The sequence below is a fragment of the Rattus norvegicus genome, chromosome 15 (assembly GCF_036323735.1).
Source record: "Rattus norvegicus strain BN/NHsdMcwi chromosome 15, GRCr8, whole genome shotgun sequence".
Lineage (NCBI taxonomy): Eukaryota > Metazoa > Chordata > Mammalia > Rodentia > Muridae > Rattus > Rattus norvegicus.
The window spans coordinates 35,555,351-35,583,122 of NC_086033.1; the positions used below are offsets into that span (position 1 = coordinate 35,555,351).

A 27,772-nucleotide genomic window follows, 5' to 3' on the forward strand; every position below is an offset into this window, starting at 1 on the left:
CATCAAGTCCCTTCAGGAGCAGCTCCACGCCGTCTGACCCCTGTCTGTGAGGTGGGAGAGGAAGGGGAAGACGCATCCATCCAAGGACCGACAGTAAGGTGATACACAGTGTGATGACCTGGACTCTGACAGGAAGGGACCTTGTGTGGTGGACAGCATCTGAGGACTGCATCCTGTGACTGTCACCACTACAGGTCACCAGCTACACACGTGTGTCTTCCCCTCCCTCTGGTTTTCTCCTACGTGGTTGTTTTGCCCTCTTTTTCCCTCTTAATCCTGGCCACCTTCCCTTATCTAATTAAACAAAACCTGTCTTGTTCTTCCATTTTTGCCTTTTTGATTTCCCCAGGCTTGGTCCTGACTTGTTAAGTACTCAGAACACTTATTCCTTACTTGGCCACCATGGTCACCTCCAGGGACCCAGCCTTGCTACCAGGCATGTGGATAAGATTCTACATGAGTTCCTTCCCTCCCCAACCTTTACCCAAAACTGTTAGGGTATATGCTCAGTGTCTTAATTGAGAAACTACAGGAAAAAAATGAAGGGTGACAAGTAAGAAGAAGTTATATCAAGAATAGATCCCAGACTGTGATACGTAAAGTAAGACATGGAACTCTGCCGTCTCAGTTTCCTAAAGGGGACAGAAAGGAAGATGAGTTTATTTTGCTATACGTTGGCCACTAGAAAGAGGTTACAGGTCAAGAGACCACTTGGACCCCTATTTACACGGAACAACCTTGGGCTGTAGCAATTTCTCTCTCCTGAAGTGTTCCTGGGCAGGCTGGATAAGACAACCAACAGGTACAGGTTTACTCATGATATAACCTCTTCTTGCTTCACCCTTCATTTTTTTTTTTTTTTGATTCTTTTTTTCCGGAGCTGGGGACCGAACCCAGGGCCTTGCGCTTCCTAGGTAAGCGCTCTACCACTGAGCTAAATCCCCAGCCCCTCACCCTTCATTTTTTTCTGCAGTTTCTCAATTAAGACACCGGCCACACACCCTAACAGTTTTGGGTGAAGTTTGGGGAGGAGAGGAACTCCTACAAAAGCCAGGTTAGAGTTGTCCGGATGCACTCCCTCCTCCTGGAGCCCTTGTAAGATGGTCCAAAGACAGAGAGTTTCAGGCCTGGAGGTTTGAACTGGGAACTGTTTGGGCTCCCTAGCTTAGCAGTTAGAGCACTGGCCTTGTATGCTGAGAACTTTGGCAATGCATTTCATATGAGATGAAATGAGACCATGGATTAGCTCTCTCCACTGTACAGCCTTCTATATTGTTTTGTATTTTCTTCTCCATGTTTGACTGCTCTTCGATGCACCGCAAACACAGCAGGGGTGTGGGGATGCTAGAGAGACAGCACAGCAGTCAAGAGTGCACACTGCCCTTGCAGAGGACCTGAGTTTGGTTCTCGGCATCCACATCAGGTAGCTCACAGCAACCTGTAACTCCAGCTCCAGGAGCAAGAACAAAAGAGTCCTGGCCTGAACGCTCCCTCCACTCCCATGCCACCTTCCAGGAAGACATGGGGCAAGAGGAAACCTTAATAAGGAGAAAATAAGACGGCTGAGAGCTGCTTCATGACCCAGAGTTACTCATGGGTGTGTGAGCAGCATGGCCACTTACCAACACTTGCAAGTTTCCTTGGAAGCAGGACACAGACATTCCTGCATGATGACATGGCCAAGTCTAAGAACCACACCACACAAAACTAGTCCTGCAAATGGCACAGAAATGGCACCAAGAAACCCTGGTCACAGAGATATGGATCTCTTAAGGGGTTGACCCCAAGTTCCTGAGGAACATGGCCTTGCCAAGAAGCACAAGAAAGGCCTGAAGAAGATGCAGGGCAACAATACAAAGACAGTGAGTGCATGCGCAGAGGCCATCAAGGCCCTCGTGAAGCCTCAGGCTATCAAGCCCAAGATGCCAAAGGGCCCCCAGTCACAAACTTTCATCTCTCACCCCAGGCTTGGGAAGAGGATTCAAAGCTACATGGCCAAGGGTCGCAGGCTCTGCCAACCAAAGCCCAAGGTTCAAACCAAGGCAGAGGCCACAGCTCCAGCCCAGGCTCCCAAGGATGCCCAGGCCCCTGTGAAGGCCCCATAGAAAAGGTTCCTGCCAGTGTGAAGACAGACGGACTGCTGTGACACACCCACCTACACACTGTGTGCAGATGACCAGGGTCCTATACTGTTTTTACAAATAAACTTGAGACAAGATCTGAAAAAAAAAATCATCTAGAAATCCAACATCTCTTAAGTCTATCTTGTGACTTTCTCAAAATTATAATTTATCGTAATTTTGTTGTTGACAGTGCTAGGGCTAAAACCCTGGGCAATTGAAGCAAGTGCTGAGACCCGCCCTCTGATTTCACTCCTGGGTGGAGCAGTCCCATCAGAAGTGCAGCCAGTTAGGGAATCTTCCTGTCCCACCACCCGCCTGCTGGCAGAAGCACCATCCGTGCCCCTTTCCCTGCTACACTGGGCTACCGGTCTGAATTCCTAGAACCTCAAGATTCCAGGTACCATAACCTGTGCGAGGAGTCAAATCTGAAAGAAAAGGGCAGCAGTCTAGCCTCAGCTCTTAGCAGACTACTTGTTTATTAATAGTGTGTATTTATTAGCATTTTATGAATATCTACATCAGTGAGCAGCACTATTAATAACCGAGTGGTCTGCTAGAAACCGAGGCTAAGACAGATTCTAGTGCAGACGGCTTCAGTTTCAGCAGCACTGGAGGACATCCTGTAATTGGCTATCACTCCGTACAGGCACAGGAGGAATGTGCTCCCCTGAGAATGCAGACTGGGCCAAGTTGCTCAGCAGGGAAGGAAAGCTGAAGAGAAGTGGAGCTGACCTGTCCAAGGAGAGAGCTCTGCAGGTGTGCTCAGTGCTGGTTCCTTGCACAGTGCCACCCGCTCTTCCGGAAGAGTCCTACACTCCCGGAAGCCCCGCATCCCAGTACGTTTTGCGTCCCGATCCTGACACACTTCATAGGGTATCATACCCAGACTCTTCCCAAAAGAAGACCACACTGTTTCTGTGGAGTTTAAATAGAGATCACGATGAGCCTGTGCATCTCCTGGGTCTGGCATCTACAACACCGATTAAGAAAAGCAATGGGGGCGTATCCTGCATTCATGGATCAGAAGAACTGATCATGTTAAGTGTCCATTCCACCCAGGAGACTCATTTACTTGGCAGAGTTTAAGTATTTTTAATTTAATTTAATTTTTGTAGCTATTGCAAATGGGGTTGTTTTTTTTTTTTTTTAATTTTGGAGAGTTGGTTAACAGTGTATAGAAATGCTTTTATACCTTACACCTTTATTGAACGTTTGGCTTCAGTGTTCTACCTGTGAACTGCAACTGTTAGCATTCTGTAGACACTCCACCCCCAGTTACCTGGCAACAGCCAGGTGTGCCTGACACTATAAAAGGGGCTGCTTGCCCCCTCCTCACTCTCTTGCTCTTGTTGTCTTGCTCTTACCCTCTTCCCCCTCTGTCCCTTCTCTCCCCATTCCCCTCCCCCTTCTCCCCACGTGCTCATGGCCAGGCTGTACTCTATTCCTCTTCTCCTCCTCCACTCTTCTTCTCTCTCTGCCCTACTGCCCTCTTAACTCCCTCCCCATGCCCTGAATAAACTATTCTCTACTATACTGTCCTGTGGCTGGTCCCTCAGGGGGAAGGGATGTCTCAGCATGGACCCACTGAGGCACCCCTTTCCCCCAGACCCTCATAGGATGGATCCCCCCTCTCTCTATCTTTTATAACACAACATTAGTCCCAGGATCCGGGACCCAGGACAGATCCTCTCTCTATCTTTTATAACACAACATTAGTCCCAGGATCCGGGACCCAGGACAGACCCTCTCTCTATCTTTTATAACACAACATTAGTCCCAGGATCCGGGACCCAGGACAGACCCTCTCTCTATCTTTTATAACACAACATTAGTCCCAGGATCCGGGACCCAGGACAGACCCTCTCTCTATCTTTTATAACACAACATTAGTCCCAGGATCCGGGACCCAGGACAGACCCTCTCTCTATCTTTTATAACACAACATTAGTCCCAGGATCCGGGACCCAGGACAGATCCTCTCTCTATCTTTGAAAATACAACAGCAACGGTGTCTGTTCTAACGGGTTTTTCTTCCCTGTGGCATCTTTAGTGTTTTCTGTATATAAGACCACATAAGAAGAGGAGATGATTTAATCTCTGTCCAATCTAGATGTGTCCTGTTTCCTCTTTTCTCTAGTCTACCTGGAGAGGATGCCTAATGTGGTATCCAAAAGAAGCAGTGAAATTGGCAGCCCTGTTTTTTCTTGATCTTAGAGAAAACGCTTCTGACTTTGAATTAATGTATGATCTCTGAATTATGACATTTGCTGTGGGTTGGTTATACGTGGCCTTTGTTGTGTTGTATTGGGTATGTCTGTCTGTCTTTGTCTGTCTGTCTGTCCTTTGAGGACTGACTCTCATGGCAGCTGGGGTCCCTCAGCCCTGAACCCTGCACATTGCTAAGAACTCTCCCTTTCAAATGCTGCTGTCAGCCAGGCCCGCCCACTTCCCCTCACTGCAAGCAAGGGACCTGGGCACAACTGTGATCTACAGCCCTCCCCAGAGCTGGGCATGCATTCCCAGGCTGTTCCTCCTTTGTTCAGGTACTTGCTCCTACTCACATCGGTTCTCTCCTCCTGACCAGAAACCCGATTATAATTTGCATCTCTGCTCAGGAAATCAAAGGGTGGAGTGTGCCTAGGGTTACACGTATGAGCAACATGGCTAGAAAGCAAGTCCGAGCGGGACAGGCTCTGGCCAGGAAGCTTATGGTTGATAGAGCAGTTCTCACCTCTTGACAATTACAGCCTTGTGTTTGTTCTGACCTGCTTGTTTTTGTTTCTTGAGACAGGGTCTCATTTCAGCCCAGCCTGGCCTCAAGCTCCCACAGTTTGTGTGGTACTACGTGCTATCAAGGCTAGTGCCTCATGCATGCTTGGCAAGCAGTCTACTAGCCGAGCTACATCCCCAACCCAGACGTGTGTTTAATGAGGGCGAATTGAGACCTTTTAAAAACCAATTTTTGAGCTGGAAATAGAGATCTCTTATCCCAAAACTCACAGGGCAGAGGCAGGCAGATCCCTGTGAATTCAAAGCTAGTTTGGTCTACAAAGCAAGTTCCAAAACAACCAAAGTGACACCGTGAGGCCCTGTGTCAAAATCGATTTTCATGTCCCTTTAGGAACAGTCAGAGGTATCTGGTGCTTTAAACTGGGGCTCGAACTCATATAGTGTCGACATCACCTGAGTCTCTAAGTAGAAGCTGGTATTGACGGGAGGCCTGCATCCCAGATAAAAAGACGGAACAAAACACACAGGGAGACGGAGAAGAATGGAAACAACTGAGAAATAAAATGCCATGTATCTCTGTGAAAAGAAGACTCCATCAAATACAAGCTAAATTAGTATTAATATCTGATTAGGGAACAAAGACCCGCCGGTCAACCAAGTTACCCCGACAACTGTGATAGGCAGAGTTTTTCTTTGAACAGATGAAACAGTCTAGGGAGACCTTCAGGCTCAGGCCTCAGGAAGTCACATTCAGGGCTTCTTCAATATTGACATCCATTAGAATGGCCTAGCTTGTCACTGTGCAGTCTGATCCGGAAGTCCTAGAGACTGTGTTTCTTATGAACACCCAGGTGAGGCCTGGGAAGCCCTGAGAGAGATCGCCTCTACTAAGCTGAGGGTGTGAGAGCCTCAGCTTAGGACAGCCCTGGTGCCAGCTGCTGCACATGAGAAAGAAGGCTAAATTCAGAAGCTGTCACCTAAGCTACGTGGTAGGTGGGGGTCTTACACAGAGACCCCTACCTAGTCCTCTTCACATCCCAGTAAAAAATCATCTCCACTTCATAGGCCCTGTAGCAGAGGCTGGTCTTAATTTCCAACCAGGCTGTAGCATGTGAACCAAGCCACTTAATGTATTATTCAATTTCCTATTGTGTAACGTCTAAAACAGAAGCATGTTTCTCCTGGCATTGAGAAGTGACTGGCAGGTCTGAAGAGATCTGATCATGGGAAAAGGGAAAGAAAGTTTCCCAGGTTCTAAAACCCTACACCAGAGGACAAGACTGCCATGGGCAGGTGACTGCTCTGGGTGGGGGCTCGGTTAACTCCTAATTCTTGCTCCCTTGACAGGTAAGTAATCACCTGCTAGTCTGATGGCATGACCTTTGAAGCACACTTTGTTAATGGAAGAATCCTCCCAGCACTTGGCACTTATGTCTGAAACAAAGTTTGGTGACAAAAGTCTAGAACCCCCCAGAGCATCTTGGTCAGAGGCACAGACTATGCCCTTTGTGAAAACCCAAGAGACTAAGCACTGAATCCAGTAGCTGGTGATGCAGGGGCCCATTGACCATATTCCCACAACACAGTATGCTGCGTGCTGACTTTAAATGGAGCGCCTTGTGTGCTGGCAGGTGCTGAAGACTATGTATGTAGACCACCCTTCCTTTGCCTGCCTGAAGACGAGACTTGCCAAAGAGGAAAATGACCGCCTTCAGTCTCTTTAACTTTCAGGAACTAAGCTTGCCACCTACAAAGACTAACTGGCCACCACACAGGGACAGACTTGGTCTGTCTCCTGAGTTCACTAAACTTCCAAACCACTGTCTATTTTCCAGGTCATTCATTCTGCCTAAAAAAAAAAAAAAAAAAAAAAAAAACATTGCCCCTCAATATATGTCCTATAGTCCCTCACTTCCCTCCCCCTTACAAAGAAGGGCACATGGGCGTCTGAACCTTGAGGGGTTATCTAGCACTCACTCACTCACTGTCTTGTGATGTCCCTCTGGTAGGCTAACAAATTTGCATGCCTTACCACTTGTCAATCTATTCTTAAACCTCTCAAGGACAAAGGGAAATGCCTTCTTCTCACCGCTATAGAACCTTAAGAACAGGAATCCTGCTGGGGATTATACAGCTCACAAGGATAAATCACGAGGTAAGCAATTTCTAAGGCTTACTGCCAAAACATGCCAACAGGCTGAGACCCTGCTGATGGCTTCATGACTCATTCCAGGTTCCTCCACCCACCTTGCCCCCGCTGGGGAAAGAATTTATGGGCAATAAAATCAGCTATTGTCTGGCCAAAGAGTTTTCATCACAACACAAATTCCCTCGATGTGTTAATGCCTCAGGAACATAAACTTGAAATTACATTCCCAGCCAAAAGGATCTCATCACCCAGTGACCCAGCCCTGACAGGAATGTTAGTGTTACTAGACTACTGCCAGACCTGCCATTTACCAGTTAATGAAGGTCTTCTGTGCTCCAAATATGAAGCCAAACTAAGAAAGAGGACAAAACAGGACTAACATCTGTGAGACAATACTACAGACCCCAGTCCCTTCACATCCTTGGATACTATTCTTCTCCAGAAGGGGTGAGGACAGCAGCAACCAGTCCATCATAGCTAGGATGTGCAAAGACAGGATAGGCATGTGCCCCTCACTACTGCACTTTCTCTTTCTTACACATAGCACTTTCTTCACAAGCACCTGCAGTGGACATGTCCAAAGTTGAACCTTCTCTCCTATCAACCCTCCTTTGCTTCTCTTAGAATCGATCTTGGTTGCTTGGCCATAAGAATTCTACTCTCCTCTCCCTAACTAGTGTCTGGAATTCATTTTTTAAAGATTTATTTATTATATGTAAGTACACTGTAGCTGTCTTCAGACACACCAGAAGAGGGCATCAGATCTCATTACAGATGGCTGTGAGCCACTATGTGGTTGATGGGATTTGAACTCAGGACCTCTGGAAGTAGTCAGTGCTCTTAACCACTGAACCATCTCTCCAGCTCCATGACTGGAATTTAAAACAGCAAAATTAGACACTGACCAATGAAAGAAAAGGTTCTGCTATTTAGACATTAAATATGGTCCCCTAAAGGCCCATGTGCTAAAACCTTAATCTCCAGCTTGGCACTATTGGGAGGTGGGAGAGCCTAGTGGAAGGTCTTCAGGTCATAGGGACTGTGTCTCCAAAGGGATAGAAACCTGGTCTTTCCTCTTCCTCTCTGCTCTCCCTCCCCCAAATCTGGTCACTATAACATAAATAGGCTTCCTTTTCCACATGCTGATAGGCTGTCTTGTAACAGGTGCCAGCCAATCAGGGACTGAACCCTCAAATACTAGAAGATAAAAATAAGTGTTTGTTCTTTGGAAGTTGCTAAGCTCAGGTATTTTATTACAGTGACAGAAAGCTGACTAACACAGTTTTGCTTCTCAAAGCAAAATTCACAAATAAGATTGACAAATCCCTAACCAAATGCAATGAAGAAAAAAAAAAACAGACACAAATCATGAGATTCAGAATAAAACCTCACTCTAGACCCTGAAGCCACTCAATGGATAAAAGTAATATTACCAACTTTACACTTACAAAGTCAACGCCTTGGAAAAATGGACCAATATGTGAGCAACCATAAATAAACCAAACTCAAATGAGAAGAAAACAGAACAATTCTACAAGAAACTGGACTTGTCATTTAAAGGTTCCTGGAATAGATTTCTCCAGTCTCAAATTATTTCACTATAGATCTATCAAATATTTAAGGAGAATTAAAAACCTCTCAGAAATGGAAGAATCTTTCACAATCCACTTTACAAAGAGCTACCCTGAATTCAAAGTCACATAATACAGCACACAAACTACCAGAAATTCTACTGTGAATTCAGATGCAAATATAAGCAAGTTGAACACAGCAGTGTCTAAACGACATACCACATGTGTGTGCTTCAGTGCAAGCATGGAGGACAGGCACACACACGAGAGTGTGCATCCGTGCAAGCATGAAGGACAGAACGGAGAGTCAAACACCACTGTGCATTCCACAAGTAAACATGATTATTTATCAATTAAAACCAACACCTTTAAATTGAAACAAAACAAAGTCCATGAGCAAGTGAGAGTTATTCCAGACAGGGCTGGCGCCATACCAGCAACTCATAATCACAGCAAATGAGCAACACGGCGGCTTCTCTGTCTGCTTTTCCCGTGTCATCATCATCGCCATGCTGGGTGGAATGAACCATCAGGGCTCCCTCCAGACCCGGATGGAACTGGTGCTGCTCTAGCTTACACCCTAACTTAGCCTCAGAACCTGGACCGCCACACTCAGCTTTGATCTGCTCTGAGCCACTTTCACACCAATGACAGGGAACAGAATTGCTCTTTCGGGCCTGCTCACCTAACACCAGGAAGCCGGATGAAAGGCTCTGAGGGCCCATTTCTAACAGGCTTCCCTCACACCGAGAACCAAGGTCTACCAATGAACACACCAGGCTTGTGTGGAGCAGAAAGATCCTTTCCCACTTTCAACTTGCTTTGTGAATCCAGACAGCAAGGAGACAGAGAACCCACAGTGAGTTGGGGAGGTGGGGAAAGCCTCCCACACATGGAGGTTCTTTCTGTTCTCTCAGTCTAGTCATTTGAGGAACCCTGCCCAAGCTCCATGTGCAAAGAGAAGGTTTGAGCCAGGTCTGAGCCAGGTCTGAGCCAGGTCAGAAGGGAGTGCCAGGGAAGGCTTCGCAAGGCCAGTGACGAGCTCCAATTCTGCTCTTTTTGATATCTAAATTTTGAAGTAAACAGAAAAACCCCAATCCAAGTTGAAACATCCCAAGATGTGAGTTCGAGTTCGACCAGCTCAGTCCAAAGTCGTGAGCTGGAGTCACCTAACTCCACAGAGGAGGAGCTCAGCTCAGCAGGCAGATGTGCAGCAGGAGGGCAGGGCTCTGGACAGTTTTGCTAATCCTTGCTGATTGCCCTGTTGGAAGAGGAACCAGGCCTCAGGCAGCTGCCTGCGTGGACCTTCTTATAAAAATGTATAGACTGTCAGGGAGCCTTTAGCCAGTCCCCGGCAGGTACAGCGCTGGGGGCCTTTAGCTGGCACAGGGACTGAGGGGAGGATTTCTCAAGATGAAGCACAGCCTATCACTCAGCTTTGGAGACCCGCAGAAAGGAAGGGGTCCACATAGACACCTAGAAGCCCACACCAGCAGCTGCTTCAGCCAGAAGCCATCATCCTCCGAATCTGCTCCAGCCCTGGGAGAAGAGTTAAGGAGCTGCTGCTAAGTTGATATGGTGGAAGGAAGCACACTTCTGGATTTTACACGTATGCTCTCAGGAGCCCTCCTGCCTCCCTGCCCATGTGGAGAGCCCAGGGCCACACCTACGGAGGGGAGACACACCTCCAGTTTAGTCCTAACACCCTTTCAGGTCACTTTGGCATTGGAGCATAGATAATCTTCTGGAATCTACTGAAAGGCAAGACTCTGGGCTGTAGTTCCACTTCCTTAGCTTTCCCATGCCTTTTCCTGTCAACACCAAATGCGTCCCATCAGACCTAAGACTCAGTCCACAGCAGCCAACGCAGCGGGCACATGCGAAACTTGCTTTCCTGGGAGGTTGTCATTCTGCCAACCAATAAAGCAAACACATCGGGCCTGCCATGAGTCCCTGGGAAGGGCATACAGAACAAGCCAGCGGGGGTGGGGGTGGGGGAGGCTTCCAGGGCTGTTAACTCACTCAGCATCCTCTCCAGGGTGCTTTCCTCTAACAATACAAGGAGACACACCAATGCTGCCCAGGTCATCTGATCTACAGTCAGTTTCAGTGCGTGGTCAAAACCAGGCAGATTCTTATGCACTCCTCCTGCCTTAGTCTATACATTCTTTCTGAGGTTGTTTCCCAACTTTCAGAGCACTAACAACCAGACAGATCCAAAGGTAAAGCGGCCACAGCACCGCCCCTTACGTTGTACTGTAGCATTGATTTTTTTCCCTTGAGTCTATTAGATCTCTGTTCGAAGGGGTTTTACAAGCAGGGTTCCTTGAAAACATCCTGATACTGATTGATATCTAAAGCACGAAGGGAGTGTGAGATCCTGGCACGTATCTTGCAGATGTTAGTTGGAAGCAGATTTAAATGCTGAGTCACAACACAGTGTCTAGTGCACAGTAAGTGGGATCACTCGATGAGTCTATCAGGGAGAGTCAGATGCATCATCCACACCTGTCGGAGTGGAGGAAATGCTGGAAGGAAATAGAACACCCACAAGAGATGAACGGCAGCTGGCTTCCTGGTTCCTGCTCTGAGTGTTCTGAAAGGACCTATAGGGCTACACCCAGTGTGGATAGTCTGAGCTAAGCTCTGCCCTCCTCCCCCAAGAGCAAGGCAGTCCCTCGTGCACTTTACTACGGCCTCCATGGATGTGGCTGCTGTATGTTTAACCCATGCAGGAGCTTGCCAAGAGCTAGAGATCTGACCCCTAGGGCATGTGGCCTTTACCTCCAAACCCTCAGGTCCACTCTGCTCTCTTCCTTGACAGACACCACAGATCTTTACAGCAATGTTCATGACAACATATTTAGACATGAGTGCTCTCATATGTAAAATACTATACTTGAAGGATGAGGCAAAATCTATACAGTGAGCCCTTGACACCCATGAGGTAGTTCTAGGACCCCCAGAGACACCAGCCGATGGGTGGTGAAGTTTATCGCATAAATGGCTTAATACTTGTGAGGAACCTATGCAGTCCTTCTATGCACTTCTCTTCTTGTTCGTTTTGAAATAGGTTCTCGTGCAGCTCAGGCTGGCTTCAAATACAATATGTAGCCAAGTGTGCCCTTGAACTCCTGTCCCCTGCCTACACCACACAGGGATGGGATTACAGGTGTGTGCCATCACACATGGCCTCCACATACGTTAAGTAATCTAGATCCACCTTCAGAAAAGATGTATTTTTTTTAATATTTTAAGCCATGATTAATTGAATGCACAAATCCTAGATATATGGATATATATGGTACACACATGTATAAATTTCATTATACACACACATACACATATATGTTCCTTACACATATGTAAGGCAAACCTATTGCTAACAGATTTAGTCCTCATCATGTTTTTTCCCAAGTTCTTGAAATAAAACCGAGTCCTTGAAGGGAATATGGGTTTCCTTTGCATAAAAAGAATTCTTTTCAATCCTGAAAATTTTAGACACCAGGAGGTAAATATCTGTCTGTGGGAAATGCAATATGACACACACAGGTAATTTTGTACAAAGGGCTGGAGAGAGTTTCTCACTGTGTCTTGCTATCAAATAATGATTTAGAGAGGGGAGTCTCTCAAACAGTGAACTGCTATGTTGTATTATCTCCAAGTGGAATGCCCTGGGTCTCCAGAATACAGCCAGGACCGCTGAGTGTCCTCTAGCTTTCAGAGACCCAGCAAGTGACTCCTGCCCTACTCAACCATGGAGGCCAGGGAGGAAGGAGGGGAGGAGGAAATGAGAAGAGGGAGAGAGGGGGGAGGAAGAAGAGGGAAGGGGAGGGAAGGAGGAAGGGAGGCAGGAAAGCAGGGAGGCAGGAAGGCAGGGAGGCAGGGAGGCAGGGAGGCAGGGAGGCAGGGAGGCAGGGAGGCAGGGAGGGAGGGACACAGGAGAGGAGACAGATGAAATGCAGGCCAGGAAGAACAGGGAAGGAAGGAGGGCACAGGGTACGAACCTCCACCAGTCTCCAGGCCTCACTGATGATCGCGTACTGCAAGCGGTTCAGGACAAAGCCATCGATCTCCTTCAGGACTCTCACTGGGGTCTGTCTAATCTTCTTCATCAAGGCATAGGTTCTGTCCATTGTGGCTGGAGCTGTCTCTGGGTGAGGGACTAGCTCAACCAGCGGGACATAATATGGTGGATTGACCTGAGGAGAGGGAGAGAAGAGGGTCAAGGTGACTGCTGTCAGTGGGTGTTACTCTGGCTCACTACCCACCTAGGAAGGGGCAAGTCGGGGGTGGGCAACTTTGGAAAAGTCCCTAGATTCTAGACTTGAGAAAGGAACACATATACAGAATTGTATGGTTTTGCTTTTGAAAAGAACACACAAGTTGCCCCTTGCCGTTCTGCATATACTTACGGAGAACCCCAAGTTCTTCAGTCTCCTCAGGACGAGCTACTGTATCAGTAACTGGTAGAGCTTTACCCTTCCCCACTGTCCAGAACCACTTTCCCTTGCTAGCCTTCTCCTGTGCCTATGTTAAGAACAGAACAGGAAAGCCAGGTGTGGTGGCTTCTTGCTCATACCCCAAAGCTGGGGAAACTGAGGCAGAGGATAAACAGACACTAGCTTGAGTTGTGAGTTTCAAACAGCCTGGGCTATAGAGTAAGCAAAACTACTCCATAAACAGAACCCCCCAAAGCTTGGCACGACCCTGATTCCTCCTGGTGTACCTCACCCACTCTGGCCACCTCATGTCCCATTCTGTTCTGGAAACCAGCAGGCCACACAGCACCTCAGCCGTCTCGCACTTTGAGTGGCTGGAGGCAGGAGAAACCCAGAGGTGTGGTCCTCATCTTGGTTCCTTGGCTATTTCTCAACAAGAACTACCAAACATCCCAAGAAAACACAGCTCAGTAGTGCCTGATGAGCCTGTACTATGCCAATCTGGCCCGTGAGGAAAGTTCCTCAATGGCTTTTCCTCTGTACACTGTGATGACTGCAGAAGATCGCACAGATTTCCTCCACAGTGACTTCTAATGGGGGTGGGGGACGTGCGTGTGCCTGTGCTCGTGTGTGTGTGTGTGTGTGTGTGTGTGTGTGTGTGTGTGTGTGTGTGCGCGCGCGCGCGCGTGCACATGCATGGGTGTGAAAGGTGTCACTTCAAGAAGGCAACTGGTCTACTCAAGGGTACGCTTTATTATTTTTATGTTATTTTAAATTGTATTTTATTTTATTTAAAAAAAAATCAACTGTTGATATGAAACTCACTATGTAGTCCAGACTTGCCTCAAACTAACAGGGATCCCCCTTCTCAACTTCCTGGGTTCTGGGAATACAAGGATGAGTCTATGGTTTTTTGTTTTGTTTTGATTGGTTGGTTGACCAGATGGGTTTTTTTTGTTTTGTTTTGTTTTTGTTTGTTTGTTTTTTAGTGCTTTTGTTTTTAGTGCTGGGGACTGAACCCACAGTTTCACTCACTCTAGGCAAGCAGTCTACCACTGAGTTATATCCCTGGCTCAACTCTAAGTGAATAATTTATATAAATCAATGTCCCAGTCTAATCACCTGTCTTCTGTCAGATTCTTATAAAGCTGTCTAACTTAGGATCTTTTTAGAAGTCAAGATCATGGAGGCTAGTGAGACGGATCAGAGGGTAAATGTCCTTGCTGCCAAGCTTGAGAACCTGAACTGAATCCTAAGGACCCACATATTGGGAGAGCAACTCCTGCAAGCTATCTCACGACCTCAGCATGTGTATGCACATGTACGCGGAGTACATAAATATAAAACTACAAAGAAAAACACCAGGATCGTAAAAAACTGGAAGTACACACACCTTTATCAGATAAACTATACTTCAGTGCAGACTGGAGAAGCTGGGCTCCAGGTCTCTGCAGCACAAGCGGAAAGACAGGCATGTGTCTCTTGATGTCATGGAGACATTTTATTGTGCTAATACACTATAGGGTGTGCAGTGGTGGGGACAGACTAGAGAGGGAACTGAGATTTAAGAGGAAAGCCTCCTTCAGGAAGGAAGGTTTTCAAGATGGGTAGTCAGGACAAGCACAAAGGTGTGTGTGTATTTAATATCTCTGAGCCACCCACCTAGGGTGGTTAAAGTGGTCAACTTTATGGTAGGTGGAGGTGTATGTTACCACAAGTAAAAAAAATTACTAAAATTAGAAATTACAATGTTCTAAATACCACCTCTACCTCTACCTCTACCTAAAAGTTCTGGTGTGGTTTCTGTAGCCAGTATAAAAGTAGTGTGGCAGGGCTGGGCATGGTGGCTCAGGCCTTTAATCCCAGCACACGGGAGGCAGAAGTAGATAGGCCTCTGTGAGTTTGTGGCTAGCCTGGTCTACACAGAGACCAGACCAGCTAGGGTTATATAATGAGATCCAGTCTCAAAAGAAAAAGTGGTATGGCTGTCAAATATTGGACCCTTCAAACCTCCTGAACCTGAGCACAACTACCCTCACTTCATCCACAAGCTGCGGGACGAGCTCTCACCTTCCCAGAGCACCTGACCTCTTCTGACATTGAAGAGTCAGTCCCTGTTTACAGTTTGAGATAGCAGCCCCTTGGGCCGTGCAGTAAACAAAGGAAAGGAAAGTGCGAAATGCCCCAGAGGGCAAAGGAAGCCCACTTCAGATAGTGACACCACTTCAAAGCCTGCCTGGCGGAGAATTCTTCTGATGGGTCTAACTGGGGCAGAGTGATTCCTGGTAGCTGGCACAGATGTCTCTGTCCCCTCCTAGGTAATGGTGCCATGGTCTCCAGACACTGCAGGACAATCGACCACCCACAGGCCATAGGGACCCCTCCTCTCAAGCTTTCTGGGAAGTAAACTGAAGACCCCCATATAAACATGTCCTAATTCCAACCCTCCTCCAGCCAGGTGCCCGGGATGCCCAGAAGCGTGCGTGTGCAGCACACCAGAGCTCCCTCAGGCAAGGGTGTAAATCAATGGACTAGTTTGGTGTCCCCCACAGAAGAGACACAGGGAGCTGGCCTTTCATCCCAGCTCCTGGGGGGCAGAGACAGGAGGTCTCAGGCTTGAGAACAACTTGGACTTCATGACAAGACCCTGCAGAATAAGAGGGTTGGGGGTAGAGCTCATTGGTACAGCCCTTTCTTAACATACAGGAGGAAAGCATGGTGGCAGGTCCTTCTCTACTTCCAGAAAGAGATGCCCAGCAGCTGACAAGGAACCCTTGTCCACCCCAGCATCTGTGGCCAACACCTAGGCAGCCTGGCCTACAGAGCAGTGAGGCACCATAAGCTCCACCAGACACCTTGATTCCTTAACAGAACAAGAAAGAAAATGAAGGCTGGGATGTTGACTGCCTGTGTCCTGCCCTTCCGTCCAAATCCCTCTAAAGCCAACCTCCCTACATACACATAACCAACTCTTGACTTCATCCTACAGAAAGACAAACTGATATAAAATACATCTGAGGGGGACAAAGGCTATAACTGGGAAGGTGGGTACAAGCCCCTTCTTGGGCAGCTCCACGTAGCAGATCTTCCGCAGCCTCTGAGGGGGCAGTCCAGGAAGCCCCATGCTGAAACCCACCTGAGGGCCTCTGTGCTGACAGCACACGCCCAGTTCTCAACACCTTCCATTCACCCCTGGAACAGAGATGACCAGAAATTCTACCCTGCCCCTGCAAAAACGTGCTTGAGAACACGGAGCTGTCCTAACACGCCGGCTGAAGCTTCCCTGTGTGGAGGTGGAGGCCACAACCTACTGCAATGATAAATAGCCACTGTGCCAGGGCCTTGCAGGGGCATGACCAGGCTTCCTTCTCCACATCTGACTTCCTGTCCAGGCAAAGATCCCAGAGGACAACAGAGCCGAGGAGGTGAACTCAGCCACTCTGCTCTGGTCTGTGCGGCTAGGAGAAAATGTAGATTCTCAAAGACTTGGAATGACTCTTGAATATTTAGGACAGTCCAAATTATTCAAGATGGTGCACCACTCCCCCACGTGCCGTGCAATGACAGAATCCAGGAATCCAACTTTGGTGGTCTGATGTGCTTTAGTTAACATCCATTTTGGCTAAACAAACAAAAAAAGCTTATAAAAACAACAAAAAATTAATTCTCTCTCTGTCTCTCTCTCTGTCTCTCTCTCTCTCTGTCTCTCTGCCTCTCTCTCTGTCTCTGCCTCTCTGTCTCTGTCTGTCTCTCTCTCTGTGTGTGTGTGTGTGTGTGTGTGTGTGTACTCTTGTGTCCTGCTAGGACGGAGACCTAGGGCCTTTTGTAGGCTAAGGCAATTACTCTATCACTAAGATACAGCCCAAACCCAGAGATCAATTTGGGGTGGCATTTGTTTATTTATTTAAAGTCTTACTCTGTAGCTTCATGTCAGCCTTGAACTTGTGAATGATCCTCCTGCTTCAGCATTCATAGTCCTGGGATTACAGGGGTGAATCACTGCAGCTAATTCTACAGAAGTGTGGGTTTATGCTTTAGTTTGGGGGGGGGGCTAAATTTTGTTCTTTAATATTTTTTATTTTTTTAAATTAAAATACAATTATACTGTTTTTCCCTTTCCTCTCTCCAACCCCTCTCATGTACTCTGATAGCCCCTTTCCCTTTGTGGTTTTACTATTCCTAATACAGCATTCTCTGTCCATAAACTGTTACTCGTATGTATTTGCACTATTTCAGAGCTGACCACCTAGTATTGGGTAATCAAGTGGGGGCCATGTCTTTGGGGAAGACTGTTTCCTCCCCCTCTTGGCATTCCTTCTAAGTTGCCTGTAGTTCTTGGTCTGGTATAACTATGGGTGTTATCTTTGTTTGGATCCATGTTAGGGTCTTGAAAAACTTTATGGCTGTAGTGTCTCCAACATTTCTAGGAAATACAGTGTCACAGCAGACTTCTTGTTTCTCTTCTCCCCATCTCCCATGAGGATCCCAGAGCCTTAGGTGCCGTTGTGCTATAAATATATCCATTGGCCCTGGGCTCCACTGGATCTCTTGTTCTCTGCATTGTAATTGGCCGTGGTTTTCCGTAAGAGTCTCTGTCTGTTGCAAAGAGGAGTTTCTTTGATAAGGGGTGAAAATCATGCTTATCGGCGGGCATAAGGGTAAATATTTAGAGTGTAGCTAGGAATGATGGTGATTTAGTAAAGCAGTGTTAAGGTACAAAACGCTGTAAGTGACCTCAGAGTCAAGGGGGACAAGATTCTTGACTTGATCCTCCAAGATCAATGACTTCACTCGTCCTGAGTAGTTGGCATAGTTTCCCTTTTGTTGATCAGGTCAATGCCCAGCTAGACAGCTGCTGGTTACTGCCAACGTAGGAGGGCCACTGCTGCACCCTTGGGGTCATGGTGCCATGCTGGTGCTGGTTATTACTGTGGTTCATAGGTGTCATAACCAGGTAGGACTGCTGTTTGCTTCTCTCCCTCCATGCCTTGTACATGTCATGGTCACGTATGATAAAAGCTAGTCTGCATGGAGGACACTTTCTAGCCAACTCCATCTCCGGTCCTCCCAGTCCTGTACCCAGAGTATACTGTGTCTTCAGTATCTGTGTTTGAGCGTTTGAGTGAGGGTCTCATAAATCCTGGCAGGCCTCAAACACACCATGCAGCTGAGGGTGACCTCCAGCACCCAGCCCCTAAGATCCCCCTGCCTCTGTTTCCTGAAAGCTGGGTTCCAGGCCTGTGCTACAACCCCCCCATACATACACACACACACACACACACACACACACACACACACACACACACACACACACAACAGTTTCATACATTATTAGAGATCGAATCCAGGGTCTCCTCATGTGCACTAGAAAAGCCATTTATCAACTGAACTTGTGCCTAAACAAGCTAGAAAGTCTTTTTGAGACTGTACAAGTAATTTCTGAAGTCTTTAAGTTCCTGTCTTATCTAACTTAAGTACAAAACAACTGGTTAGAAATAAACGGTTTTATACAAGCAAATGCCTTTCTCTGCAGTAGCCAGTGACTGTTGTCAGAGGGATATTGTGTGTGTGTGTGTGTGTGTGTGTGTGTGTGTGTGTGTGACATCTGTCTATCACAGGAGAAAAGAGAATGTCATGGCCTTGATGCCTGGGTGCTTTCAGTTAGTGTCCCCCTTGACTCTGAGGTCCCCTGTGTGTTTTGTACCTGATTGTGGCTGTTTCTAGTCTATGTTCTTTTGGTTCTGTGGCTGTGCCTCTGATGATCCACTGTCCTTCTGTATCTCACAATACAGGAAACCTTTGAGTCTAGACAGCCTGTGTCCTGACATTTAGTACCTGGTGGGTATCCAGTTGCTCATCCCTTTTCTTCACACTAACCTGTCTGGCACCTCCTCCCAACTGCTCCTCTTTGGAAGAAAACTTTCTGTGCTCCCCACCCCAGCCCTGAGCCCCTCAGCCTTCAAATGTACTGCATCGTGGAGGGTCAAACTGTAGGAGACCCTTACTTCCTCAAAGCAGCATTTCCAACGCGCATGCTGCTGCTGTGTACCTGAACTCACACAGTTCTTCAGAGGAACTTTCGTGATCCTCCAGAACATGGCTGGTGGGGCTTCGTCATCCCAAAACGCTCTGGATATCTGAAATGTTTTGAGCTCTGACACTGTTCTCAAAAATCTAAACTTTGGAGCTTTTTGGCTTTGGATTAAGACCACTCGACTGGTGAAGACTACGTCAGTTCTGAAACAGTCTCTGTCCCGGGCATTTCGGCTAAGGAGTGTGGCTGCGGTTTGAATGTGAGCTGCTCTGTAAGGCTAAACAGAAAGCACAGCAGTTAAGACACTGGTTGCTTTTCTAGGGGACTCAGGTTCGATTCCCAAAACCCTCATGGAGGTTCGCAACCACATGTAATTCCAGGTCTGGGGATCTGACTCCTCTTCTGGCCTCTGCAGACACAAGACAGACACACGGTACACAGACACACATTCAAGCAAATCACCCAAACACACCACATAAATTATATATATATAATATATATTTATATACATATATTAATGTCAGATGAATATTTATATAAGCATATATATTATATTCACATATTATATATATGATAATATATGTGTATACACACACACACATATATCATGTCAAAAAAAAGAAAAAGAAAGCCACTAGCTCATATGCTTGAACACTTGGTCCCCTCTTGCTGGTGCTGTTCTGGAAGGTTGTGGAACCTTTGTGTCTTCTCAGTGAAGAGAGTGCGTTCCTGTATAATGGGCCTTGCAGTTTGTAGCTGGCCCTGCCTCCAGCTCTTTCTCTGTTCTCTCCACTATGCTTTCTCTGCTGTGATAGCTATCCCCTCAAACCAGGAGCTAAAACAACCCCGTCCTCCCTGTATTTGCTTCCTGTCAAGCATTTCACCAGATCAACAAGGAAAGTAGCTGACACAGACATTCGGTCTATATTCTCTAATCTCCCAACCAACCTCCTCCAGCACCCCCACCCAGCACCCCTGCCTCAGTGTGTGGGCTCTCCCACTGACGTCATCATGACCCCATCCCATATCCTCCTGCTTGCTCCTGCCCTACGGCCTTGGCTTATGCAATACCTCAGCTTCCAGCACAGTTCTCATCAACCACGCCAGTCTGGCACTGTTCCTCTGTGTAGCTTTTGGCTGGTAATGATACACAACAGGACATCACGTTTATCATGGCTGAAGCTTTCCCACCCAAACAGGCTGTCCTGGTTCTTCGTGGTCATGCCAAGTTCACGGTCAGGACTCCAGCATCACTCACTGAGTGACCTTTAAAGCCCCTGTGCCTGCTCTGTGCCCTCCCAATGACATGCTAACCTCAGAAGGACTCGCTGAGCCCTCCCTCACCCGCTAATGAGAACCGGTGGCCTGGCTCACCACTTAAGGTGTTTCTGGTGAGGAAACGTTGTTAGTCAGTTACAGTAGATGGTGAAAGGATCAGCAGGGAAACAAAGTTTCACCTCAGACGCCCTAAATCAGAATTTTGACAGTGGCACCCATCAGATCTGCATCTTAACAGATCTGATCCTATTGTGAAAGTCACAAAGCCAGAGACATGACATGTCTACAAACTCCTGTGTGGTGTGTACATTTAAACCCCCCTCCCCCTCCCCCTCCCCCTCCCCCTCCCCCTCCCCCTCCCCCTCCCTGTGTATGTGTATGTATGCACTTGTGCTATGGCCACATTTGGAGGTCAGAGGTCAACCTCGAGAGGAGCTTTTGTGGCTTGAAGCTGCATACCCAGGGCAAACTGACCCTTAGGCTTCCAGGGTTCTCCTGTCTCTACTTCCGATCCTCTTGTAGGGGTTCCAGGATTACAGAAGCACACACTGCTATTCTCAAGGGTTCAAACCCAGGCCCCTCATGCTTACAAAGCACATGCCTTGTCCACTTAGCCACACCCCCTGCCCCCACCCCAGCCCACATGGATATTTAATACAGCACCCCCTGATCCCCGAGCCCACAAGGACATTTAATACAGCACTTCTGCTCTAATGACTGCTTACCCAGCAACTGGCACTATACCACATGCTAAGTGCCCAGAGGGTTAAAGCAGTAAATACTGCTTGTTTTATGCCACGACACCTTAGACACACAGATAAAATTCCAAAGAATTTTGGATCCTATTCCTTTTTTTTTTTTAATGATGATATTGCACAATCCTAAATGTATACAAAACCGCCAAGGAGTATGATACTGACTAACAGATTGTGTGGATTGTGCCTCCATAAAGCAGTCAAGATATTTGCAGATCCAGTGCAAAGTATCGCCCCTAAAAGAGAATGAGATACAATCAAGTCCCAGACTTACTCCCCTCCCTAGGGCTGAAGTGCACCTTGGTACATGCCAGGCATGTGACAGGACCTGGGCTTGATCTCCAATGCTACACAGGAACAAACAAGCAGCATACTCACAGGATGAGCCACGATGCACTGCTTCACATGTGCCAAGCCCGTGAACAGCTTGGAAGGCAGCAGGCATGAGCTAGAGCTGCTGAGGATGACCTGGTCGTCCACAATGCGGTCCAGCTGGGCAAAAATCTTCTTCTTCAGTTCTAGGTTCTCCGGAACGCACTCCTGAAAGGGACACATTTTAGATGACAACTTGCGATCAAGACAACAGCTGGGCTGTATTGGCTTTGTTTCTAAAAGGAATCAATTTAGAAATGATGGATCTCAGGACCCACAGTCCCAGTGTAGAGCACCTTGAAAACAACTGAACCAGGAGGCTTCCCTGACTTTTCCCTGGCCTCCCCTGAGACACACAGGAGATAAAGAGGTATCTTAGTTTTGAAGACAGGGACCCAGACAGAAAGAACCTACCCAGGAAGCCTTGCTCATTCCCTAGTCTGTAACCTTTGGGTCAGGATCCCTTTGCCTACTGCTTTACCTGAACAAACAAACATTCTCTCTTCACCCAGCCAGAAAACCAGCAGAGTGTTGTGGATCTGACTTTTGTCCAGTCCTAAGCCACATAAAATGTCATTACGATGCATGTGTGTGTTCTTATAAGGTTCTACTTTAGACCGTGTCAGGGGAGAGACAAGGTCGCCCAGTGTCCCCTGCAAAGCAGGGCAGGAGTGTGAGAGCAGAAGATTCCTGTCTGGGAGTGATGGATGGGGAGGTGGGGGTGGGGTGGGAGGGGACACGACTCCTGGGTTTAGAAGGAAGTTCTGAAAATTCTCACCCTAAGGAGCTCTGTGGGACTTGGGGGTGACTCAGATTCCACTTCCCACTTCCCAGATGGGGCTGTCAGGGAAGCTGCCAACCTGAAATCCTCGAGATGGAGAGTCAGGGAGCCTATCCTACAGCAAAGCTCACAGGAGCCCTCCCTCTGGTTTGCCGCTAGGGAACCCGGGTGCTTTCATCAGGGCACACATGTCCCCTATCTGCCCCCACCACACATCCAGGACCGTGGCGGGGAAAATCTCATCCACCTGTAACTCCCCAGAGGCACTCCAGGGCCCATTTCTAACTGGGAGTCCTTTTGAAAAAGACCTTTGTTTCTAACAATTGCCAAGTCCTAAATGGGGTGGGCGACCGGATGGAGGAGATAGAGGAGTGAGTTTGGATTAATTACTGCCGATAACAACCACTCAGAAATTCTAATTACAGGGCTGGGTGGGCCTGTGATGGCAATCGGCAGCCCAGGCTGGGAACTTGGGGCTGGGGAGGACAGCCTGCTCTGGGTGGAAGCAACCCGTGAGAAAGTGCCCTTCTGCACCTATGGGGACTGTACTGAGGGTCCCTCATACTAGAGCAGGTCCCTGGGAGGCGAGGGATCCCCAGCGTCCCTTTATGATATTCACTTCTTTTCACAATGGCCAAAGAGCCAATGATTCTAATCAACTAGGAGCTTCTTAACTTAAAAGAAAAACCCCAAACCCCTATGCCTGACCTAACACGGGTGAGGCTGAGGTTCCTGCATTTTTCACAAGCATCGCGGTGACTCCTCAAGCTCAGATTGACTACTATTCTCAAGTTCAGCTCCAAAGAGCACTGTGTAAAAGAAAGAGAGGGTCTGCCATACACCTGACATTCTACCGGTGTCAGGATCCCCCACCCAAGGTCAGCAGTACTCGCCCTTCCTAACGCTGCAACTCTTTAATCCAGCTCCTCGTGCTGTGGTGCTCCCCAAACATAACATTATTTTGTTGCTACTTCACAACTGTAATTTTATTACCGCTACGCATCTTCATATAAATGTCTGATATGCAGGATGTCTGTTGAGAACTGCTGCCCTAGCTGCTCACAGTACAGACAGAGTCATACTAGCACCTTGGTCACTTCTACAACTCCAATCACCCAGCCAATTCCACTGGGACATTTTATTTATGTAACATTTAAGGAGATGAAAAGAACCCCAAGAGCCCAACTACAGAAACTCAGTGTCGAAGCAATCTCAGAATTACTCTTCACAAATAAAAAAAAAAAAAAAATGTCAGCCTAATCCCAGCATTTGGGACATAGAGGCAGGAGGGTCAAAAAGGTCAAGTGTATCTTCTGCTACACAGTTTGAGATGGAAGAGAATCATATCACACCCAGAAGAATAAATAACAGGGAGGGAGGGAGGCGGGTGAGTGGATGGATGGATGGACGGACAGACAGATAGACAGACAGATATCTGTTGTTCTAGCAGAGGACCTGGGCTCAGTTCCCAGCACCTACATAGTAGCTCACAATCATCTGTAACTCCAGTTCTGGGGCGTCCAATGCCCTCTTCTGGTTTCTGTGAGGACTAGGAACACACAAGGTGCACAGATATACACACAGCCAAAACACCCATCACATAAAATAAATTTTAATTTTTTTTAAAAAGTTTTATTCAAAAGGGGAAGGGTCACACATTGTGTTTGTTTATATTTTTAAAAGTATAATCAGGCCACATGAAATTTTATTAAGATCCAAAGGCCATATAAGCATTGCATCTCAAACAGAACCAAAGAACGGAGTCATTTAAGAACTGTAAAGCCCATTGTGTTCCGTCCCCTTATCAAAGAGGGAAAAAGAGCTACAGTAGCTGGCTGTTCCTATTGAGTCTCTCCTGGATCAGTTAAGTCTGTGAGGTGGGTTCAGTTTAAATGGAGCCTTGTAGTCAAGCCAGAGGTGAAGACCGACGCAGAGCTCGTGTGAGTCGGGGAAAGAATGGCCTCATTGTGCGCCAGCCTGCAGATTCTCCTCTGAAATTCTACGCCTTTCTCCAAATCGTTTGATCATGACAGAGGCAAGAAAACTTGAACCAGAGGAAACCCAAACCTTCTACAATTATGTAAGGGTTTCCAGTGGCCTGTTGGCTTGAAATTTGGTTACTCTTGCTGTTGTAACCCAGTTGTGTGAGATGGACGGAGTCACAGACCTCAGGCTTCAATCGGTGTCACACGCTGGGTTCAGTTCCCTGCTATGCACTAAGGTAGCTCATGTCTGAAAAGGGGAGTGGGTCATTTTAGTCAGACCCCAAAGGCTGCAGCCCTCCTTGCCTTGATGGGCTGCTTAGATGGGACAAATAGCTATGGCAGCAAGGTAATGTGGATACTTGCTGATCTCTCATCCACACCCTCCTGCTTCTCCTGTCGGTCTGAATTGAAGGGGCCCATTTCTAAAAGAAGCTGCTTCATGTGAAGGACTTCCGGTGGGTGGTGCCATCACCACGGCAGACAACCAGCTTGCCTCTGCTGAATTAAAGTCTGACCACATCTCCCTACGGAGCTGATTTATTATTGTTTGTTTATTTGGGTTTACTTTGATTTGAGGGAGTGGGAACAATACGTCTAACAAATGATACAGTCATAACACCAGCAGTACCGTAGGCATGCCCAGATTTGGGCAGCAAAACCTAGCGACGAATGCTTGGGAAGTAAATTTGTGACAAAACTTAATTGTTAATTAGGGTTTCTTAATGGTTATCAAAATCGGCCTCCTTTTTTTTTTGTTTGTTTGTTTGAGGCAGTGTCCCATAGCCAAAGCTGGCTTCCCACTCAATATGTAACCGAGGCTGATGTGAAACTCTAGACTCTCCTGGCCTCCCTTCCCCCACCCCCACGCCTCAAGTTCTGGGATTCCAGGCATAAACATTATGGCTCTAACTCAGGGGCTGACAATTGAGCCAATCCTGACCCAACCCTCACTAGCCTCCAGACCCAGACAGTAGATGAAGCTAAACTTCAAGGCTGCTGCCTTTTCCCCTTCCCTTCTCAAACAGAAGAAACTGAACCATGGAGCTATGGGTATATGTCTTTTACTATAACTTTTATAAAAGTAAATCACAGACAAGCGGCAGTGTCTCCCTGTAGTTAAAGCTACCCGGATTCTTGAGAGCTTTGGCGACTGCACAATCACACAGCAGGTCAGCTCACTGGATGGTTACCAGAGGGAGCCCAAGTACCTGCTTTTCAAGTCCTGCCACAGGCCACAGGCTGTGCATTCCCACAGACGGCTGCCATGAGAGGCAATGATGAGGTTTTGAGTTAGTTTTTGCTGTTGTTGTTCATGACTCCCATCCTGCCCTGCCTCACACAATTTAAACAGCATCCTGTGACTCATGTAAAGTATCTAGATGAAAACTTCAATGTGCTTTCCAAGAAAACCCAGATGACTGCAGTACAAGAGATATTTTACACACAATACGGTTTTAAGAGCCGGTTTGAATGTGGAGGAAGGCCAGGGAGAGAAGCTGACAGCGCTTTGTGGAGAGACGCCAGGGCTGGAGGGGATCGGAGCACAGACTGTGAAGACTGCGAGGCAGCCTTGAGGCTAGTGCTTAATTTCCCTGTCTAATCACTGCCACTGCTCTCTCCTCCGTGTTTTCCCCAAGAGCACAATCTTTAAAACCTATCACAGGCTGCCACCCCTGAGGAGGTAGACAGGAAAAGGGAGAGAGGAAGAGGAAGAGAGACCTGAAAGGAACAAGGAGTTTCCCTGCTCTGGAAGAAGTGGTGTCATGTGTCAAGAGGAAAAGATGGTCGTTTTCAACACCCAACCGCTCAGCCAAACGAATGGTATTCAAATCAAATTAAAGCGGTTTTGGTTTTTGTTTGGTTGGCTTTTGAGGGTATTACATGCACTCGCTCTGCTAGCCTAGAACTTCCCACAGTGATCCAAAACAAATTACACCCAGAGATCTTCCCCAGGGAAACAGCACAGCAGAGCAGGCAGGCGGGCAGGAGTTGGGGGAGGGAGGGAGAGAGTTGGCCAGGGGAGGGGGGAGTTGTCAGGGGGGTGGGGGGGTGCGGGGTGGGGGGGCACCTGCACGCCAAGCGGTCAGTTCCCTGAGCTTAGGTGTTCTGCTTATAGAGATTAACGCTGTCTGTTGTGAAAGCAGTCCTGCCTCCCATGACGTCACAGCACCTCAGAAAGGGGGGAAGCGTAGCCCCACGCCATCCCTCTGAGCGCCTAGTCCCTTCCTCATTCCAGGGATACTTTTGTACCTTTTGTGAGATCATGTATTTAGAATTTAAATGCTTGACGTGAAAAATATAATAGAATAAAGACAGTTCACTTACATCTCTCTTTCTCCTACTGCTTTAGGGTGTTTCTGGTGTTTGCTAAGCCGTTGTGTGACTGGAGCCTCGAGAGAAGTGACATTCAACACAGGTTACTGAGGTTTCCTTTGTTCTTATAGGGAGTTTCTGTGTTTGGGTGTGCCCATGTGTCTGTGTCTGTGTGTCTGTGTTTAGATGGGATCTCAAGTGGCTAAGGCTCATCCCTGCCTTACCATGTAGCTCAGGACCATGAACTCCTGACCCTCCGGTCTCCCTCGTCTACCTCCCAAACGTTTGGATCACATCTATGAGCCACTATACTTGGCTACACATTGGTTAAACTTTTTAAAAAAGCTACTCATTCACACTAGACCAGATCAGGCTCTCACTCTGTAGCCCAGGCTGGTCCAGAGTTCACTCGGTAGACCAGGCAATCCCCATCTCTGCCTCTGATTATGCCACCATGCCTGGCTGCTACCTTTTAAGGAAGACGCTTTGCTATTTTCCAATAAGTTAAAAATCCACTTTAAATCACATCATGTTTTCTTCAATGTTGACACTGGATCCCATGCTTGCTCCTCTTCCTGATTCCCTTCTTATCCAATTGATCTGCTTCCCTCACGGTGCACTGAAGAGAGCACACACACTGCTCATTGCTTGAGTCGACTGACACCTCATATGTCCCGAGCTAGCCTCACTGTGGAGCTGAAGATAACCTTAAATTTTACAGGAGTGCACCACTAGGCCTGGTGTTGTGTGGTACTTGGTGTTCTGCAAGCTAAGCAGGCACTCAGCATCCCCAGACTGTGGAACGTCATTTCATCTGGGATAGGATCTAGCTAGGCAGCCATGGCTGGCCTGGAATCCGGTACGTCGTAGAGCACCTAGCCTCCAAGTTTTGGAGATCCTCTTGCCTCTGCCTCTCAATGCCAAGATGATGCACACACCACATCCTTTACTCACTTCTGCAAAGAGAGAGTCCTAATTCTTTCTGTTATATATTGAATACTTGTTTTTTTTTAATTTCTTTAAAAAAAAAAAAAAAACACTGATTTTTCTTTAATGGTCCTATTCGGTGCTTTTGTTGGGTGAAGATTTCTACTACATGCCAGACATGGAGGAAAACACACATAACCCTAGCTCTTGAGAGCCAGAAGCAAATGGATCAGAATTTTGATGCCACCCTGGGCTACAGGAGACTTGTTTTAAAAGATAAGATTTGAAATGTCTACTACAAATGTAGACACT

At 47.4% G+C, this 27,772-nt stretch overlaps 1 protein-coding gene across 1 annotated transcript in view; it reads right to left on the minus strand.

Moving 5' to 3' along the window:
• The window catches only part of Cryl1 (crystallin, lambda 1), a 118,936-nt gene that overhangs the window by 12,723 nt on the left and 78,441 nt on the right, over positions 1-27,772 (minus strand). The window contains exons 4-5 of the mRNA NM_175757.3: positions 21,461-21,622; positions 12,581-12,775 (exon numbers count right to left, since the gene is read on the minus strand). Coding sequence (NP_786933.1) covers positions 12,581-12,775; positions 21,461-21,622 — 357 coding nt within the window. The remainder of the gene's footprint in view (positions 1-12,580; positions 12,776-21,460; positions 21,623-27,772) is intronic.